Source organism: Solea solea, chromosome 1 (assembly GCF_958295425.1).
Source record: "Solea solea chromosome 1, fSolSol10.1, whole genome shotgun sequence".
NCBI lineage: Eukaryota > Metazoa > Chordata > Actinopteri > Pleuronectiformes > Soleidae > Solea > Solea solea.
This window is the reverse complement of record NC_081134.1, coordinates 18,297,745-18,319,669: the sequence shown is the minus strand read 5'-3', so window position 1 is coordinate 18,319,669 and position 21,925 is coordinate 18,297,745. Positions and strand designations below refer to the sequence as shown.

General features: G+C 39.3%; 2 protein-coding genes across 6 annotated transcripts in view; one reads left to right on the top strand and one right to left on the bottom strand.

Moving 5' to 3' along the window:
• Positions 1 to 13,770, bottom strand: part of ctnnd2b (catenin (cadherin-associated protein), delta 2b) — a 135,503-nt gene extending 121,733 nt beyond the window's left edge. For 2 of the 5 annotated variants that reach the window (XM_058627589.1, XM_058627622.1), the window contains exon 1: positions 12,884 to 13,231. The gene's annotated coding sequence lies outside the window, so the exon portion shown is untranslated. Of the gene's footprint in view, positions 1 to 12,883; positions 13,233 to 13,489 lie in introns of those variants that run through there. The other 3 variants (XM_058627597.1, XM_058627605.1, XM_058627613.1) reach the window with 3 other exon arrangements.
• A 3,079-nt stretch (positions 13,771 to 16,849) lies between these two features.
• Positions 16,850 to 21,636, top strand: LOC131467594 (cAMP-dependent protein kinase inhibitor alpha-like). The gene is made up of 3 exons (XM_058641596.1): positions 16,850 to 17,512; positions 18,290 to 18,480; positions 19,420 to 21,636. The coding sequence occupies exons 2-3, from the start codon at positions 18,318 to 18,320 to the stop codon at positions 19,491 to 19,493; spliced, it is 237 nt and encodes a 78-aa protein (XP_058497579.1). The 5' UTR covers positions 16,850 to 17,512; positions 18,290 to 18,317; the 3' UTR covers positions 19,494 to 21,636.
• The last annotated feature ends 289 nt before the right edge of the window (positions 21,637 to 21,925 follow it).

Sequence of the window (21,925 nt, the reverse complement as noted above, 5' to 3'; positions counted from 1 at the left end):
TGACGAACCACAACATATTTTTGTGGACAGCAGCTGACCAATCAGTGGCCGGCAGTCTGTTGACGCCACATTTTAGTATCGGCTCAGCTTGCAATGTGTAAGAAATAGTGACATCTAAAGCTGTGCCTCCATCATGATACGCTACGGCAGTGGTTCCCAACCATTTTTCCTTGAAGCCCCCCTTGCTTGTGTCCAGGACAAACCAGGCCCCCCTTGTCCAGGGCACGCACACAAAAAAGAATAAACTAAAAAGTTCATATGCAAAAATAAACAGTCTTCTGTACTTTGACGTTTCTCACACAACAGGAACGTGATCAAGTGTGATAAATAGCTTAATAAATTGGGAAAATTATAGTTTTTATTTGGGTGATACTGACTTCTAATCAGACTCTAATTAGTAGAGTGTCTGATTGGGATGCACAAATATAATTACATTAACCTCACAAACTCAGAGCAGTCAAAGCTCTGTGACCCCCCATGTGATCTCTGGCGCCCACCTAAGGGGGGCTTGGACCCCAGGTTGGGAACCATGGCACTACGGCACAGTTTGGAATGGTAAAGCCCGGGGTCAGGCTTGTGTTTCGACTGCTCCACTCGGTTTTATGGCTGTTTGTCTCAAAAAGTTAGAATAGACTGCGGGTGTTGAAGAAACACCACTCGCAAGGGAGTGACGTTTTTCTATCGCCCAATCAGCTGACTGACTGTGGGTGGAGCCTGACTGTACCATCCCGCAGCATTTTACCCCAAGGGAAGGGTGCAAAAGAATGGAACGGTTGGGGCTGGTTATTTTGGTTCTATTACTAATGGAAAGGCAAAAAAATATGCACCATACTGTAACAAAGCGAACTGTGCCACTTTTACCAAGTGTGTCACAGAACTACGGGGGCCTTCACATAACAGAAAGCCAAGCTCTGGCTAATTTGCCCATTTAGGCTACTGTAGAAACATGGCAGCGCAAATTGGCAGCCATATAAAAGACTAGGAACATAAAAAAAATGTTAAATAAAGCAGTTCAAAACTAAAAGTTCAAATATACTTATGGGTACTTGTGCCTATAAACCCTCCTAAATGTTGCAAACTGGACATTTAACACCAAATTACTCTTAACAGCTGGCTGGGTAGTGTGTGAATGGATAGAAAATGCTCGATATGGAACGTGCTGCACTGTACAGATGTGTCAGTGAATGGGTGAATTACTGAACTGTAGTGCAAATCATTTCAAGTAAGATTAGAAAACATAACTTCAAATTAAGATGATTTAATAACCATTAACATAAAATTCAGCTTACTCTTAAAGGATACGACATAAGACACATTCACATGAAAACGTGTTTGTCGAACATTTTAAAGTAACAGGCATTTTTACAGCAAACAAGCAAACAAACTTCCGACTCCCACACACACCCACCCATTCTCCCCATCACACACTCTGGTCTAATTGGGAGTTCGCTGCTCACTTGATTTTTACCTCGTACACAAAAGGAGTCATCGCCATGACAGCGGAGTCAGGCTCATTATTCCCAACAAGGGTCAGCCTTGTTAGAGACCACGCTGCGAGACCGCACCTGGCTGACATCATAGTAAACCCGAGTCCCCGTTGCCGGGGCAACCACAACTTGCCAGCCACAACTTGGCAACCACAAATTGGCAACATCCCACTCCACAGAGAATTGATTGAGTGAGAAGAGCAGTGTGAGGTGGATTAAGGGGAGTATTATTGTCTCACTTGATGTAGAGGGACACACACAGACATTGGCAGGATGGTCCTCCTGTATATCAACTACTCATACATTTGCTTATGTGCTCTGGTGGTGATTTAATACTATATACTATGTATATATATATATGTGTGTGTTTAGGCTGATCAACTTTAGTCCATGTATAACCTTCTAAAGGATGACTACCCAGCTAGAAAAGCTTGGTTCTATGAACATTGTGAGAACGTTACTATGAAATGTTCCAGTAAGTTTTTGTTTTGTTCTTCTACAACATTCTTCTCTAAGGTCAGATAATGTTCTCCAAAGACCTGATAATAACATTGTTAGAACATTATGCTCAAACATCTTCAGAACGTCAAAAGGAAAATTGTGCAGTGTTAAATCAACACTGTGTCCGAGTGTATTTGGTCCTTTTGGTGGTATTGGTGTTAAATTAACTCTTTCCTAGAGTCATTGAACTTTGACACTGCACATTTAACACTGCGAAATTTACTGTGTACTTTTTTATCACATCACTTGGGCAATAAAACAATAACAACATACATATATATCGCAATAGAACTTTTCCTCGATATAAAAACAAGATAGAAATAGTTTCATCCACATTTTGACAGACAACTAACAATACCTCAAATGACAGTGTTACTGAATAGTGAGAAGAAGAAGACATCTGAAGAGAACAAACCACGAAAGACCAAACTACATGCAGGTGGCCCTACCTTTAAAGCAAACAGGATGTCTGCCTCACAACAGCAGACCACAGTGTCTTCTCCGTGTACGACAAAAACAGTGATCTCACGTACGCAATCGTGTACTTTATTGCCTAAGACATGGTACAATTAAGAACGGTTGAAAATAATGGTTTTGCAAAATGTGTCATACTTCCACGTCGGATTGGTCAAGTCGCATGTGTGTTTGTTTTGTTTTTTTGCTGCGTTTGTTTGCCAACAATTGAACCTATTTTGAGCTTTTATATTTATATTACACAGATTGACAGAAATATTAATGTGATAGTACATTGCGATATATATTGATATCGAATGATATTAAAAAGTATATTGTGATGAGATTATTTTTCCCTACAGCCCTACACATCACTTTACGGGAATGTTTAATGACAAATGTTCTGTCACCTCTGGTCTCAAAAACCAGAGGTGTGTTGCAGACAAAACTTTTCATCTTCATTAACATATATCGCAGTTCAAAAACTTATTGTCCTTATCCTGTCCTGCAATCCAAGGCATAATGGCGTCCTCAAAACATTCTCTGAATGTTGCAACTAAATTTGTTCTTCTAGGTTTTGTCTTTAGAACGTTGTGCAACATTAGATAAAAACGTTTTTTTCCGAAATATAATTATAACCTGAACGCAACGTTACCCACACTTGTGGGAAAGTTCCCTGCTAGCTGGGAACGTCAAACTGAGACAAAAACAGCGTAAATATAATGTGCCATGTGATTTTCCGGCAACAAAGAAGACCATCGAGTGGAATGAACAAAACTCAAGTGACAAAACGATGCATCCGACAAACAACCATTACCCTCTCCATAGCAGCCGCTCTGCTCCTCTCTCCTCTTAGGGCAACGGAGAAGAGGGAAAACCACTCAGTGTCTCAGACAGGGAAGCAAAGTGCAGCTGCTATTTGCCACCATCCATTAGCACAGCCATGAGTGGAAGCTGCGGAGAGAGGAAATGGTTGCTGGTTGTTAAGTCACCTAAATATTGCACCCAATCCTTGTTGTATGTATCAATACAACGGCACTATCACTGACTCCATTTCTTCACCTTTTTAGTCGTACCACCAATAAATATGAGCCTCACAGCCATTGTGTCAAATATAACACTATATTTTTGCCATAATAAAAATAAGAGGCTTTAGTAGATTCCCAAAACAATGCATAGCTCAGGTAAATATACAAAAATGCAAAAGCCATGACTGCAGCTCACAAAAACACCCCAAAAAAGAAATTGGTACAGTCCTGCATCAAAGCTTGACAAAAATCAACCTCTATCAAAATAATGGGGGGAAAAGGACGTTGAGAAAACAGGAAAAGCTCATGACCTATAGCCACAACCTCATCTGTCAAACATGGCAGTGATTGTAGCCCGGCCATGGCTGCCAAATGAACTGGCACACGGCCATTTATTGACAATTTCAAAGCTGATACATGGAAAAGGTTGAATACAGAGGTACAGCGGAGCATTCCGAGAGCTCGGATTCAGTTCAGATGCATTAAAAAAAACTCACCGGACAACATTCCATCATTCAGCTTCAGTCAATGATGCTAAACACATGGTCAAAGCGTAAAAAGGAGTTTTTCAGTGAAGTCACATGTTTTCCCGCTTCCTTGAAAGCACACTTAATCCACTTGGACTCCAATCCAAGAGGCAACCAGTTGGCAATTTAGCCAAAAGCTATGTTGATCACTTGGAACCAGGCTCTTTTTGGCTGATACCGGCTGTCAATCACACTCATTTGTTGAGCTTCATAATCAATTTTCCTCTCAGTATTGAAAAAAGTAGGGGAATACTATGGATTGGGACCATGGACTTCTTAAGAAAATGTTTACTGACGGTAACCAATCAAGTCAGAAATAAAAGCTAATTCAAGAGTTCTTTTTGCAGGCAGCAGAGTCGCCCCCTTGTGGCTCTCCATTACTCGTTCATTACTTGAGCCATGGAACAGTTCAGTTTGATACAGTACAGTACGTATTTTTTTGTGCTTTGAGTACCAAAATAAACAGCCCCAACCATACCAGAGGGCTACCAGAGTAATACTGAGTAGTACTGTGCGGTCCAGCTCCACCCATGACAGTCAGCTAACTGAGCAACAGAAAAATGTAACTTCCTTGAGACCATTATTTTTTCAGAGACCACAACGCCCCTACCAAGTAGACCTTACCATTCCAAACCAAATCGTACCATGAAGGACACACAGCCTTTTTCAGACAGCAGGAAACTCACCTGGAGCTGCCAGGTGAAGGAAACAGCAGCAGCTATGACTGAACAGGACACACAACTGTTGTTCAGGGTGCACTTGATTGCTGTTGGTGGGACACACATTTTTTATATCGGTCAATCCCGTTTGCAAGAAACCAAAATTGTGAAGTCCCACTAGTTCAATCATTATGTAAAAAGCAGACAAAGGGAGATAACCTTGCTAGATAGAGTGTTCTAACATCGTGGTAAGGGTCTACACACTCTGGGTGCTTTTTTCTAATTTCATCTATTTACTACAACAATTGTTGTTATTTTAGCCAATTTTTGCTGTCATAAACAGTGTTATTTATCTCCTTCCGAGTGTCTGCTATGAAGAGATCAGGGTGTCAAGAGGTTGTCGACCAAGCAACCTACGTATCTTTCACATCTACTCACTGGAGGAACAGAGATGCCAGCAGTGATACGGATCAGACATGATGGGAAAATACAGTGAAGCATCAACAAACAATCTCTCTCTCTCTCTCTCTCCCTGTGTTTGTAATTTGTCTGTTTTACTCAACAAGGTTATCAGCAGAGATTGTCAGGTTAGGACAATGAATAGCTGATTCACATTGGAAAAAAATTAATCTTATCTCATGATTGCCATTTGATCTCCTATCGAGCAATCGCTGCACAAGCAGAATGAAGTAGAATGTCTTTAGTCCTCAGAAATAATCTTCTAAAATTTGAGTATTATCTGGTTTCTTTGCTCCGAACAATAAAATAAATAATTAAAACTGAATCATTTTGATTTGTCGACAAACATCATCATAATTTCCAGGTTTGGTAAACAGCGATCAACATTTTCTAACATTTAATGGACCAAACACTCAAATAATTATTTGAGTGTTAATAATAATCAACTGATTAATTGATAATGAAAACAATCGTTAGTTGCAGCTCAACTTGGGAATTTTACATTTTTAAAATGGTTTTATGTCCAAAATAAAAACTTTTAAACTGTGATTTTCCACTGCTTTTGCATGACAATGCCACTGTTAGAACACATACTTTCTGCACTGTTCTCCATTGTTCAAGCGGCACCAATTATAAAACCATCGCCATCAACAATTCCCTGTACAACTGTACCTCCTATATAACGTTAACTAGCATCGACAAGAAAACACAAGCACTCGCAATAAACAACTTTAACTCTAAAATTACTAAACCTGAGACAAAACTAGGTCATGTGTTGTTTCATACTAATCAAGTATTTATCAGCCTCCTATGTACTGTATATATAGTATCTGTATGTCCCCGGTGGTTAGTTCCAACTGGTGAAAGCTGCTCTTCTTTCTCACAGCAGGTTGTTTCTTGAGATATTGAAAATTCAACAGACTGACAAGCTGCTTTAAGATTGTGCGTTGGTGGTCAAATTAAACTTCTGAATTGTCACTCATTAAAATTTTTGGCACTATTGTCCCACCAGATCTCAGCAAACATTGGCAGGAGTGAAATGTTACTAAATATAACAAATTCAAGACTCGAGGTAGTAATAACTTGGATATATTGAGTGTGTTTTTATTTGTACTGTAATGTCCTCTTTTTATATTGACTTTTGAGGCAAATTAAAGGCATCGTCCATTTCATTAATTAGTCAAAAGGCCTTTGCACACCACAGGCATTTTTGTTTTATTCCAAACATTAGCATGTTAATGATATTTTGAGAACAGAATTTCAGTAATATAGCAGTTTTAATTTCTAGTGGGAATCACAGGGTACCTCTTGATACGATACGCAATACATGGTCAACGATACCAATAATATCACGATACAACAATTCTGTGATCCCATAGCAATACATCACGATATCTCTGTAAAACAAAACGTCTGACAAAAGATAGATTTCTCTATTTACACAACACAGAGTACATGAAGCATCTCTTAACGAAGCTTTCTCCGCCATTATCCCGCTTCTTCGGCAAAGTAACTTCCACCCAAGTTTCCCCTCATTCATTTGAGCAGCACCACCTTGAGGAGACATGTAGCAGACAGTAGCGATGGCTGGGGAGTATAACTGGCAGGGACTGTTTACTTTAGAGCAGCTAAATTTGTTAAATAAAATATTGATATTTGCCCTGACGATGATATACTGTTTATCACCAAATCCATATTTTCACCCCTAACATCTAACCAATCAGAGTTTCTAAACATTCAAATAAGCTCATGCATAGGGCTGGGTACCAAACTTCGGTTCTTTTATGGTACCGACCGAAATGCTTTGATACTACCGGGTATCGAAACGTGACTTGTTTTTCAGTCCTAAGTTTCGGTACCTACGGAGTTAATCACGTGATCAAGATCTGAGAATGCTGCCGGTGATTGGCTGTAACGTTACACGTGGTTGCAGCGTGCAGGAAGAATACAATGCTGTTAGGCCCACGGATCGCGTTCACGTGTATCTGTGTTGCTAACTAAACGTAAGTGTGTTGCGATGAAGGGGCTAAAAATGTCACAAAATTGAAAGTGTGGCTCCTTTTCAACTGAAGTAATACTAATATAGTGTGCGACGCAATTTGTAAAATAGATATCACCACTAAGGTCGGCAACACTGATACTGATGGCGCTGTGTCAGGGATTAGCAGGTAAATTTACGTGTTGTATGTTTGTTTACTTAAGTTAATGTTACTGCAGCGTAATATCTGCTTCTTAAGATATTAGTATGTAGTTTTATGTTATGGCTATATAGCTAACTAAATGAAAAGCTAACTGAATATAGACAGTAACTGATAAAGCTTAGCCAGTTAAAATCTATTGCATCTGCTGTTAAACAGCTCACTGTTATGTTTATCTTGTCCTCATAGTAGCCTCTGAACCTGATGTGAGGAGGAGGACAAGGCCAGTCAGTGTGAATCTTTTCACACTGGCAGAAAAAGAAAATGACTAAAGGAAAAACAAGACGAGTGCCACAGTCACTTTTCTACAATGGAGCTGTTGTTATTGTTGACCAGTTAAGCTGAGGTTATCTCAGTTTTGTGTGTTCTAATGTCAAATAGGGAGATGATAAGACATTTTTTACCACTGTAAGTTTCTGTGAGATCTTGAGTGACAATGACTTGTCACTTGTTTGCAATTGTTCTTTTTGCACTGAAAATAATTTGTAGTTAATTTTTTTTAATGTAAAAAAAACTGTAAATACTAATACTACTAAACTAAGAATGGATTTGGAGTTGTACCATAATGTGTAATGTAATTTTCTTTTTTAGAAATTATATTATAAAACTGGTATCGAAAAAAGTTAATGGTTAAAAAATTAACCATTAACATAGTATAGTCATACTGTCATACGGAAATAATTAACTTAAAATGTATATCACCAATGACATCACAATTACAATATACTGTATGTAAGTCTAAGTCTGTATATAAGAATGAAAATGCAGTTAGATGTTTTGCAGAAATTGTTCAGCCCTACCTCAATATCGCTAGATGCTGACTCCAACTCTTTCTTCCCTTGAGGCAATTTCTTTCCTGCTCCTTATAATTTATTTACCTAATTGCATCACGCTCAGTGAGAAGAGTGGTTGTGCATCAAAATCCACCTCCAAATTATATGAGTTTCCTGCCTTTGCCGTGAGATCCTTTACGTGAAACACTACTTTGACTCTGGGTCTCGAGCACAAAGCACCATGAATCTTCCCTCCCATCACTCTCACTTACATGTTATTAAGAGTTTGGCCACATCACATGTGTCACCTTCTCTGTATAAAAGCTTAATGAAGTCTGTTAAGGCAGCAGCAGCAGCAGGTGAGAGGAGTCTTTGGAGAAAGATGAAAGCTCGCTCTTAACATTTCTCTGAACCGTGGCAGTGAACATCACTTTCCAGATTTGACACCACGGATGAAGCAATGAGGTCACTCCATTATTCTCAATGAATTGTCCTCAATCTGCTCGGAGGGGGCAGCAGCAGCAATACACAGCGAATATTATAGCTATAAGCTGGTAGATGTAGTTTCAAAATCCTCATGACATAGCTCTTGGAGCACTAGTACTTTCCGGATATTCATGTATTGATGGGTTAAAATTAGCTGCTATGAAGGGTCTGGTCAGCATGGTTCTCAAATTGTGGTACATGTACCACCAGTGGTATGCAAGCTTCCTCTGGTGATACTTGCAGAAATATCTGAAATACTGTTCTACTGTATATATATATATATATATATCGGCCTATTTACACCAGTGTATTTTAACGTTGGTGATAATGGCGTTAATTAAAAGAGCTCAATACCTTCTAAAAAATCAAATTGTGCTGACACAACTTAAAGTGGGAGGGCAACTTGGAAGAGGCGCTTCGGCTCATATCTAAAGAGGAAGAGTTACATTTCTGAGGTAGAGGAGACTTCTGGAGTAAGATCGTGTAGGTTTGAACTGATTTGTGATGTCGGGGGTTTTGCTGAAGAGAGAGAGGGACCAGAAAACGGCAATGGTGTTGATTCAGCTCCCACCATGAACAAGACGAGTCATCAAAAACCTCAAAGTCAATTCAAGGGCGTAGCAACCTCTAAAATCCAATAGGAAACATGTCTCTCTTGATATAACTAGGTTGGGTACATGTATGCGGGTGACATTACAAGGAAAATATATGCGGTTAAAGCACTAAAATCTTGATAGGTTGTTGGGTGTGATGGAAAAGTTCACACTCCGTTTAGGAGAGAAGCTCTTCAGTCGGTTAAATGTTGTGTGACGAGAACACAGGACCTGTGTGTGTTAAATGCTTGTCGCTCTGCTTTGATGTGTTGCAAATCTGGCTTGTAGCAGTCGGTAAACACAAGCTGTTAGTGTGAACTCGCACAGACCGAACCAAGCGAAGGAGTTCAAACTGTGGATCACATTCACGCTACTTTCACGTGTGGTCACATTAAAAAGCTGATAATTACGTGTCTATTTCCGAGTATTGGAACGAGATAGTGGCAGACGAGCGGTTGGAAGGCTTGCCGTGTGAAATTAGATCTTAATTTGTTTGTATTTAAAAAGTTTCCTGTTTTGGGGTCTTACTTCTTTGTGAAATATGGGATACATTTGCCACTGGGTCTGTAAAAAAAATATTGAAACGCACCAAATCAATACGGTAATATGAAGCCAGATATAATATGCCTCTTAATTACCTCTCGTAAGGCAAGTATTATTAGGAACAAAATTGCGTTATTATTAAATATGCCCATTACATGCTGGTCTACTTCTCATCAAAAGGAGAATTTAATCTAAGAGATTTCATAAAAAAAACTAAATTTTTGAGAGACAGCGTTTCAGTAATCAAACGAAAATTAGCAAAAATAGAAGTGGACACAGAGAGCAGTGAAACCACTCTTATACAGTAACTGTCAATTAAATGCGACAGACAGATGACTGTCGCAGACTGTAATGGATGATCAAATCCAGAAGGAGGCAGTCATGCAACAGTTCGCCATTAAACACCAAAGAAGAACTAGTCCAAAAAATTAGGGATCGCACAATACAATGATATCTCGACAACACATTTGTGCCATTTCAAGATATTTCCAAGACATAATTCTCCAACTGTAACAAATATTCACAAGAATCAAACAGCCCACAACATGACATTTTTACTGTCTGAGCATGGTGAAGAAAGCGATATATAAATTATTTTATTTGGATTTTATTAGATTTTACAATTTTGTTTTCTCCAGTTTGACAGATTTTGTGATGTATCGCTTTATGATTGTCTTCCAATATATTGATTATCACGACATTAGTGGTATTGTGGACCATGTATCGTATCGAGAGCTACCCTGTGATTCCCACCCCTTGTATGCCCTCCCTCGCTTCAAAAAATCACAATGATCATTTATAATCAATCAACTTCACAGTAAATGTCGAATCATTACTTCTCCTGTGTTTAAATTCTTATCCAGGGACAGAAAATGGCAAACATTTGTTATAGAGCAGTGCAACAGTGCAACAGTGCAACATTTTACAAAATTAAAGTAGAATCTCCACAGAGAATCATAATATGTAAGCTATCTATCAAAAAATTATATCCTCATCACTACCTGTATCTTTTCATGGCTCAGAAAATCATTGCTACTCAAAAACCACGTCTAAAAACAACAAATTGCACATACAAGATATAATGTGTTAATTAGCAAGCTTTCATTTTACAGCCTCTAAACTAAAAATGTCAGGCTGCTGCTCTGTACAGCTTCATGTTCACCTACAGAGCTGAGAGAGAGAGAGAGAGAGAGAGAGAAAGAGAGTGTGTGTGCTATCGATCTCCTCATCTTAAGTCTCTGTGAGAAAACAAATAAATGAGTTTTTGGAAAATGTCAAAGTGCTCATTTAGACTCCGAGAGTCTCGACTACAACTGAAAAAGCATGTTACTTGCATTTAACACTGAGCTGTGATTTCATCTGTTGTTCAGTATGGATTTAGCATTTTCCACTGGTCCAGTGGCAGGAGAGAGAGAGGGAGAGAGTGCGTTTGGTAATTGTTCTTATGATTCTGCCTGTTTGATCTTCATGAACAGAAATGATGTAATAATATTAGTTTTCTGCGTCCTTAATCTGAAAACAGGCTCTGTCAAACAAAACTATCATACCTGACTGAGGGAGTGTTTGTGTGTATACAGCAGCAGAGCAGGGGTGGGTGGGGACAAGAAGCTTTTGGAGGTTTTTCTTTTGTAGCTTTTCCACTACACAGTCCCGGCACACCTCGCCTTGGCTCGGCACAGCATGGCTCAACTCTACATGGTTAGGTGCGGTTTTCCATTACTACAGTACCTCCATAGCACGGCTGCATGAAACCGTGATGTGACTTCCATTTACACGCGACACACAACACACAAACTAGTGACTCGTAAAGCAGTTGTTTTCAGTGTAACTGAATCATTAGAATCAGTTGATTAAAAAGATTTGTTCACGGAATCGACACAGTCACTGAACTGAAATACAGCTGAACGGAGTCACCAGCTTTCGGACAGAGACACAACAGACTCCTCTGTTAAATGTTGAGATTTCAGACATTTCCTTTGCTAAATGTTGGAGATTAATGCAGATTAACGTTTTCAGGATTTGTAAGTCTTTTTAACTGATCTACAGTCCAGCATTGTTCGCTTTGATTCTTGTGTTGGACATCGCACATACAGGTGGTATCGTCCAATTAGAGACTGGTTGCTGGTGACGTGGTGCCAGATTATTTCCCTCTTTTTATATATACAGCCTATACAGACTTGACATACCACTAACCACTTCCGGTGTGCAGCGCGGGAATGTTGTTAGGCAACACAATATTTAAACACCACTATTGTGAGAAACACACTGGTGTAATATCTAACTGATATTTGTCTACATTCAAAAGTAAACACAGAAAATAAATCTCCCATGATCCTTCAGTGGGTGTCATTATTATCACCTGATGCTGTGAAGCTACAGAGCTAATTCAGTTGGACACTAACAGGCCCCCCAAATATGTGCCAGGTCGCACAACAACAGACAATTAACAGGAGCAAACACCACCAACACCACGCTCTATGTTGAAATGCGGTTGTCGTGGCAACGCGATGGATGAGATTAAATAGGCTACAGTACAGTGGGGAGGAGGAACAACAGCCTGGGGCAGATCATGCGTTTAAGTGACCAACATGGAGCCAGTGAGGGAGGCAGAAGAGGCGGCAGCAGCAGCAGCAGCAGCAGCAGCAAGGTGCTCTTCATCATCCATCCACACACACACGCACAGCGTGAACACACACTGATCCTCCCCGTAGAAGGCAGTACCAAAGGCGCCGCGGCAGCGCATCACGAGCCGCTGTCTGACCTCACTGTCAGCTGCGATAATCTGAGGAATATCGCTCATATTTGGGTCAATCTAGAGATAACAGCGTTTGCACCATCAGCCAGTACAAAACCCCTTCCCCCCACCTCCCCTTCCACACACACACACCGGCCAGTAGCGGATGGATGGAGAGTGGAAACGGAGGGGAGGAAGGGGGGGGTCCATTTCATCCACGATCAATGCATGCGCACCACAGCCCTTTAGTGCATCATTATGATGATTTAAAACACACACACACCACGCCTCGGATTAAACTGACAAGGAAAATAACAAACACATGCAACATCCAGCCATGTTTCCCGCAGCAGACTCTCATCCTCCAGCTGCTTTTAGCAGAATATCCGCACAGATGCGCACACATATAGAAAAAAAAAACATTGACATTGCGGCTGCTTACTGTGAAATAAATTCCCTCGCGGGAGGAGAGGAGGATGGAGAACCTCCTTCTTCTTTTTCTCCCCTCTCCCTCTGGACTGACTCCCTCTCTCCTTTCCGACGAGCCAAATTCCTCCCGAAATTTAGACCATGCAAAACAGGTAGTCAGTCATTCCGCCCAACGAAGTGTTTGCTCCGGTGTGTGTGCGCGCGTGTGTGTGTGTGAGGGAGAGAGAGAGAAAATACAAGACAGCATCATAGAGAGTGAGAGTGAGAGAGAGAGAGAGAGAGAGAGAGAGAGAGAGAGAGAGAGAGAGAGAGAAAAGGCAGCCAGCTGTGGGGAGGAAGCGAGGAGGGAAGGAGCGGCCGGAGCACTGCGCACAGGAGAGGAGGCTGCATGGATGAGAGCTCTGTGTGTGTGTGACGAACAGGTTGAACAGGCTTGGGTACCAGTGACAGCAGCGACACCCAGTGGCGGAGTGAGAGTATTTTCTTTCGTTATAATATCAAAACTTCAATTATAACGCAGGGTTAAAAGTACAGTACTACTACTACTACTACTAATAATAATAATAATAATAATAACAATGATAATTATAATAATAATAATAGTAAAATTAAAACTCACCATTTAACTTTCACATGTGTATTATCCGTCGGTTGTTTTTTTGTAATTGGAGGCAAACATAAGGCAAATCAAATTCAGCGTAGGGCCCATAAAGGCTCGGGCCGGCACTGGTCTCTCCGACGACAAGTTCCTGTCTGGAACCTCTGCTTCGTGTCGGTAAGTTTATCTTTCTCCACCACGCCCCCTGTCAGGGCCGCCACCTGCTCCTCTGTTTACTGGCGTTTGAAAACAAATGTATCCGTGATAGAATTTCCAACACTTCGCCAACTTTTAGTGATTGAAAATGACGCTCAATGAGCTACTTACGCTAGCTAACTGGCATAATGTACTGTAGCTTCAAGCTAGGATCTGTGCTTCTCGCGCGCGCGCTCACGTGAGTGACGTCACACATGACAGGCTCCCCAAAATACAGGTAAAAAACCAAAACGTTTTTAACGTTTAATCGCAAGTCAGGATACTATTCACAACCGATATCTGCATCTTCATTCTTACTAGTCAAAACTAGAGCTACAGATATATGCAATTCAGTTTTTTATTTACTAGTCAAAATGACGTCAATAACAACTGTGATTCAGTTTTAATACTCCAAATTACATCACTGATATCATGATTGAGTTTTTACTAGTCAAACTGACGTCACAAATATCTGTTATTCAGTTTTACTAGTCAAAATGGCATCATGCATATCCATAATTCTGTTTTTACCATTAACAATGACGCGACAGATATCTTTAATTCAGTTTTACTAATCAAATGATGTCACATATAACCGTAATTCTGTTTTTATTATTCAAAATTGCATCACAGATATATGTCATTCGTTTTTTATATCACAGTATTGCTATATGTACGTATATACATTACCTACTAGGTCAGGTCATTCTGTACATATTTTACAGCACTTTAAAATGCAATTCAAAATTAAATGCATTTATTTCCCAATCACTGAACTAGAATATGTGTACATTTCCGGACACCACACTCTGCTCTGAGTCTCCACCAACTGAAAACCAGACAAATCAGGACAAAGCCTTTTAAGGAAAAAAATGTCTGGATAAGTTTGTTACCCAGTTGAACTGATCTCTGTGTCTCATTGTTTGTCTCTCACTGCAACTGTATTTGTCTCTCTGTCTCTCAGTCCCACTTTGTCTAACATTTCTTTGTTCAGTCAACTGCGAGCTGTTTTCCAAATGCCAGTCAGTGGCATCAGTGGCAAACACAATCTTGCATGCACTGTTTGCTTCACTGCGCCTGAAATTACTTCAAGTGTTCCAAATATCTATTCCACACACACACACACACACATCACAGCCAAAATGTCACACGGTGGAAGAGGCGTGCAGCACTTTTATTTTGCAAAAAACAACAACTTTAAATGTCGCCTGCACATGTATTTATGTTGCAATAACATGTGCCGCAAATTCCAATCTAACAAACACCCCCATTCCCACTGTTCAAAAATAACCTTTTGTTTTTTTCTATAGTCATATTGTTAATATCTTTGTACATTGTACTTTCACGTGTGGATGTGGAAATGCACATATGTTATTTAATATCTTTATCTTTACTGTCTTTGCTGCTGTGGCAATGTAAATTTCCCCACTGTGGGACTAATAAAGGACTATCTTATCTGAACTGAGTCAAATAGCTCAGATTGGAAAACATGTTCCTTTTTTCAACCAACACATCTCTTAAATGTGTCATTTTTGTACAAGATTGAATAGTTTAGATTAGAAGAAAAAACTGTTTTTGGACTGGTGAGTCTGCCGCCATCCTGTTTTTGGGTGAGACCACAGAGTGGCTCTGGTGCTAAACTACAGACACATTTGATCATTAATTTTCCACAAATGTGGAAGCGCTTCACAAATTTTGCATGTCATCCTTGCCAGGGGCCAGGCTAATTTACCATATGTGCTGCCTGAGCAAGCGGTAGGATTTTTAAACCCGGTATTAACCCACAAATTCTAGTCAATACACTCCCTCAGTACAGTTTTTCACAGTATTATTCTGCATGTGAGCTATTTTTACCTTTGGCCTGTCCACCGCTAATGACCTGACACCTCAGCAGGAATCGTTAAAGTTTCATCTGACCTAATCTAAAAATTTAAGTCCCCTTAAGCCAGACACTCACTTGTCTGCTCCAGTGGAGGGAAAAAAAGAAAATGTTATGTTGCATAAAAAGCAGACGTGTCAGAGTGTGTGTGTGTGTGTGCGCGCGCGTGTGTTTGTGTTTGTGTGTATGTTTCATTTCCTCCACCTGCTGCCTCTGATCAGAAGCAGCCTGATAAACAAACTCCACTACATTACTTCATATCCAGTAATAAAGTGTAAGGGCTGACAGGAGGAGACAGACTAGTGCATATATTCTATATTCATGGTTCCCAAACTGTGGCACGTCTACCACCAGTGGTACGAAGGCTTCCTCTAGTGGTAATTCAAGAGGAAAATCAGGAGGAAATTTTGAGTGCGTAGAAAATGAAACAAATATATAATAAATTAATTATAAATGATTAGAGTTACCTATATCTCTCGCTCCATCTTAATCTAATTATCACTGTACCAGTGTGTGTATATGTGAGGAAGAGGAGGATGATGAGAGAGCAAATTATCTTAGAGGGAATATATCTGCCTATAATGGTGTTACTTCAAGAGCTTAATGTTTTCTCACTTACTTAAAAAAAAAGTGTGAGAAGTGGAGACTGTTGTCAGTTTTTATGTCAATACAAAGTCAGATTTATCTTTAATGAACATTGTTACATATATATGTTATACTTTTATTTAATTTAATGTCATTTTTCTTGTATTATAAGATAAGGCAACTGTCACGACCCCTGGATTTATCGTCTTTTTAAACTTTGTTTTTCTATGTGTGGGTTTTTTTGTTCCTTCCTGTTTTATGTTGTAGCCTTTCCTTGGGTTTTCTCTTCCGATTGTCTGTCCCGTTCTAATGTGTTTCACCTGTGTCCTATTTGTCTCAGCTGTGTCTCATTATCGCTGCCTCCCTGGTGTATTTAATCTCCGTGCTCCCCAGTGTCTGCATTGCTTCATTTTCTTTGTGATTCTTGTTCTGTTCCCTGTATTTTAAGTATTTTTAATACTTTTTGCATTGGTTTGATTTGTTTTGTTTTGTTTTTGCTTTTTTGTCTTATTAAAGAGTGATTATGTTAATTTTTTTAACTCCTCCATTTTGACATCCAACGGGGGCATTTACGATGTAACAGCAGCAAAGATGGTCAAAAATAAAGGAAATTAATAATAAATATTCATTATAGCATCTATCAATTGTGCACTATTGTTATTCTGTAAGATGCACTGTGAGAAGTGTGTAGGTCATATGTGATAAATCGTATTTCTTCAACTTCTACCAAAGTAATTTTCTGGTAAGATACTCCAAAAGTATTCCCTTTAAGGTACTTTATACAAGACTGTACATTTGTGCTGAGTTTGTAATTAATTATCCCCGGACTAGAACATGCAATAATGCAGTATAGACACAGGGCAACCAAAATATATACATCATGTTTTCAATATTTACAGAAAAATCACATGGCAAAATACGTGTATGTATACATATCGGGGAGTTACACAACAGATGCATATTTTACGGGGTGTCAGTGAACGCACCATGAGCACTCGGCGCTGCGCAGATCTCTCTCCTCTCATCCTTTTGTGTTTGCGGACCAATCAGCGCTCAGATGGCGCATGTTGCGCGCTCATTGGCGGCGAAGGAGGAAGATGGAGGATGGATGTGTGGAGAGCAGAGAGATCGCTGTCTCCTGCTGACGTGACTGATGGACTTTTAATGAGCTGAGGGTGTTTGGAGGCTTTGGAAAGCTGCTTTGTTCCAGTGATTACCGTTGTTTTTGTTATTTTGTATTATCAGTATAAGTGTATTTGTGTGCGTGTGAGTGTGTACGTGTTTGCGGGCCGTGTGCAGTGATGTCGGGCCCGTCGCTCCGTCCTGTCGGTGAAATCATTGCCCATTAACGTAGCACTGACTACTGGAGCTCTCTGTTACTGAAGGTAAGGAAGTGATAAGTTATTTTGATTAATGTGTTATTTGCAGCCCTATTATTCTATTATACAATTATAATCCCAGGTTAATATTAGTTATATTGCCTCAACTAACAATTATTATCATAATCGAGTGGTGTGTTGATTATTTTCTTGATTAATTGTTGTTCTTTCATCCATAAAATGCAAAAAAAAAAGTAAAATGCTCATCTGTCTTTCTGAAAACGTGCTCAAATGTTGTTTGTTCAGTTTACTGTCATAGAGGAAGCAGACAAATAAGAATGTTCATGTTTTACTTATTTATATGCCACTACTGTATCTTGTAGTATTTATTATTATTGCTAATTCTATGCATATTGAGTGGTTTTATGTATTTTCATGGCCTTTGACTTCAGTGGTTCTGTGGTGGCAAGAGAATTTACCATGGTGCAGGATCAATAAAGCCTAATCAGATCTAATGGAATCTAATCCAATATATTTAAGAGGCTGAATTAACATAACAGATGTAGCTATTTATTTAAAAACTAATCATTCAAGCGGATAAATTAAGGATCACAATCGAAGATTACATTGCTTCAACTAACGACTGTTGTCAATATAGATTAATCTGTCAAAGAATGGGTCCAAAAAAGTCAGAAAATATTGATCTTCTATTATCCACAAACCAACATTTTATATTGTTATATCTCTTGGTTTAATAATGACTGGTTTAAAATGACAGCAAATGATTGGGTTGATGCATCAGGAAATGTATTTACACATGAAACTCCTCTTTTCTTCCCACAGTTGTTGCTGTGTGAACAATGCGCAAGCGATGTCTGATGTTGAAGCCACGTATGCAGACTTCATCGCTTCCAGGAGGACAGGACGGAGGAACGCCATGCACGACATTCTACAGAGTCCCACTGACCCAGAGGGGCGTGAGCTGCCACTCACCCTGTCGCTGTCCCAGCTGCACATCAACGCAGGAGGGGAAGGTAAAACCATGGTGTCCAAACAGAACTGCTCACTCTCTCACACCAACGTCCATAGAGAAAATATGGATTTTTAGCAGTTCTACTGCTGGTCTACTGCTGTCTCATTTCGTAGGTTTATAATTAAATCATAAAGAAGGTTTTAAAAGACCAAAGTAACAAAATAACATACATGAAATTATTGATGGAGGCGGCAGTGGATCAACACCTCCTTTGTACTGTAACGTAAAATCACTGATTTTTTTCTATGGACATGGTGTGGAAACAAACTTCAGTTTCCTGCAGTTCATATACACATACCTAAGTAAACAACTAAAAATAAATAAAATACAATTAAAAAGAGGCAAATATAAATTAATATTTGGCAACTGACAGATTAGCTAGCTATACTAAGTTACAGATACAGCAGCTACAAAACGGGTTTTAATATAGGCTATGTGAGCTAATAAGCTTAGCTAAACTACATACAAACCAGCCAAACAGGACTTAATGAAATAATGTTACATGTCCATGTAAGCTAGCTAGCTAAACTAAGTTACAGATATATCAGCTACAGGTTTTGATCTAATGATGATAGCAATGTAAGCTAGTTAGCTTAAGTCTAATTTAATCTTTTAATTATCTAATTATATAAAGCCCAGCAGCTAAAATGTAAAACTATATCTTTTTTAACCTACTGTAGTTTGAATTATTGTTTTAACTTTAATATTTTTGATATATTTAAAATGACTTTTTAACATCTGTCCAGGGACTACAGATGAAAAGTAGCCTATTGGCTATTTCTGGCACATTTACATCAATCAGTGTATTACTGTGTATTTTTATTCCTGATAAATAAACCAGTTATGTAATGAATAAATAAATAACAAATTATATGCACATGGAAACACAAGGTGTTTTGAAATGTCAATTACATGTTTATTTCTCCTTATTATTCGACAGAGGGTGATGACACAGAGGAAAGCCAGAGCGCCTCCTCCTCGGCACAGAGGGACGCTGAGCAGAGGAACAGCTAACTACTATGTGTGATGTGCGTGTCGTCATGTACATGTGATGATAACGAGGGCTGATAGAAAAGCAGGGTAGCACCACCGATGCCGAGGTGCCTATGAGCGGGGCATGGACACCTTAAATCCACTGCAGAGGCGTTGAGGCAGTGCTGCGATTGAGATCACACAGCGCTCTCATGTCCATGTGTCTCTGCTGTCCAAATAATAACAGACTGACTTTTTTGTTGTTTTTTTCCCTCTCAGAGTCAGTGCGAGCAGAGAGTCAGACGTGTGTCTCTTGTAAAGCGCTCACCATTCAGTCTTAGTTACTTAACTTAGTAGTCAGGTGACTGCAACAAGACGAGAAAAACCTAAGAGAAAACCCTGTGTGAGTTTTGTGAGCAATTTGTGAGACCACTGAGACGTGCTGATGTAATGGGTCACAGTGGGAGTAGCATGTTCGTAGAGGTAGCGGTGCTGATAGAGATTATATTGCCAGTTAATGGCTTGTGTTTCTTTTTAAATTGACAATGCCGTAGAGGGAGCCGAACCAGTCGGCTGTAGACACAAACCTGGGAAAACCCTGCGGTGTGTGGTTCGTGGAAACGTGTGCTGTGTGTGTGATGAACAGATCCCCGATGTGTAGTGCATGTGAAACTGGCCTGTAACTATAGAGAGCAGCAGCCGACTGTAGCACTGAGAAGGTGAAGTGATGCAATACACAGTCAGTCTGGAACAAGAATGCAATGATGGTACTAAAACCTTTTTTCTACTTGCCTAATGATACTGTTATTATCACAACCTTAAAGGTCCACTGTGTAGGAATGTGTGACATCTAATGGTGAGACTGCAGATTTCTATACATATCAGGGAACTACAGTGTCATATCAAAAAGAATGTAAACACTCCTTTACAACTCTCAAGATCTCAGTCTAATCTAATGCTGCGTTCACACCAAACGCAAATTTTCACTGCATATTTATACAACATCATCAGCTGGTGCCGGCGGCATAATCGGCTTCTTCACTGACCATTTGCCACGCTCTCTCCTTTTTGTTTTTGTCCCAGTACATCACGTACAGCAACTTGTGTCATAGCGTTCTGGATGTCGACACACAGAAATTATAATTTTCTTCCCCCTTTTGAGTCTTTGGTTGCTAAGTAAGCTTATGCTTAAAAAGGTGAAGTGTAAAATAAAAAAATAAAAATCATGGTGCTAGCTGGCGGCCCTTGACTAAAAAGGCTAATTGTATGGCTATAGATCACAAACAGTCGTCAAATATTTTGATAAAGTAATTGGTTTGAGTGTTTTTTTACACAAGCTTTCTTAGTTTCTTTTAGCTTCTTAAATGTGAATATCTTGTGGTTTCCTTGCTCCATTTAACAAAGAAATAATTTTGCCGGACATTTGACATTTTTCGGAGCAAACAAATACTTGATTAATTTAGAAAATAATTGACAGGTTAATCAATTATGAAAATAACCATTATTTGCAGCCCTAGATTATGTACTTTCAATTGTGGGTATTACAGTCTCACTCTGCGATAAACCCCTCTACACTTTGGACCTTTAAAGTTGGCAGATGAGAAGATTGATACCGCTCTCAGCTAATGGTCATCTTAGCTTAGCATAAACACTGAGACCAGGTAGAAACAGTTAGTGTGGCAGCGTCTTAACTAAAAAAAAGCAAAACAAATAAGTATATTGTCCGATACCCCATAGTATGTATACATACTGAAACATTTAAACAAATCCCATATTTGAAGATTCAAAAGCCATGTTGCTAACAAGTGTTACTAACATGGCATCATGTGTTGTGCACTCAGCTCTTGAGAATGTGTTCAATTATCAAGGAGCAAGAAAAATTCTAACTTTAATGTCCCTGAGAGCAGCTTTTTCCAGTTTTGGAAGAAAAGGGGATCTTAATAATGAATTAATGATAAAGGGCAGATAGGCTATGCAAGCTAGTTAGCTTATCTAAGTTAAAGATACAACAGCAGATAAAACAGGGCATAATGAGTTAATGATGAATGCCGGATAGTAAGCTAGTTAGCTAAACTAAGCTGCAGGAAAAACAGGTCTTAATGAATTAATGATAAATGATGGCCGATAGTTAGCTAAACTAAGCTACAGCTAAAACAGGTCTTCATTAGTTAATAATAAATGATGGCCGCTACAGATATGAGAGTGGTATTTAATCTTCTCATCTAAAATGTAAAACTATGACATAACTGTAGATATATGCAATACTCGGTGGAGCTTCCTGAACATATTGTGTGAAATATTCAACATTCCTGTGATATTTTGTGTTATCAGTCATCACCTATAAAGACCGTCATGCATGAATATTAATAATCTCCATGAAATGCTTATTTTTTTGCAGGCTGAAGACGAATCTAGCCCTTTTTCTAAAAATAAATAAATGCATAATACTCATCCAGTCAGGTCCTCAGATTGTA

Bases quoted from the DNA above. Each gene is read 5' to 3' on its own strand.
- LOC131467594 (XM_058641596.1), top strand. From the start codon at position 18,318: ATGTCTGATGTTGAAGCCACGTATGCAGACTTCATCGCTTCCAGGAGG. The intron at 18,481-19,419 runs GTAAAACCATGG...ATTATTCGACAG, and splicing joins CATCAACGCAGGAGGGGAAG to AGGGTGATGACACAGAGGAA.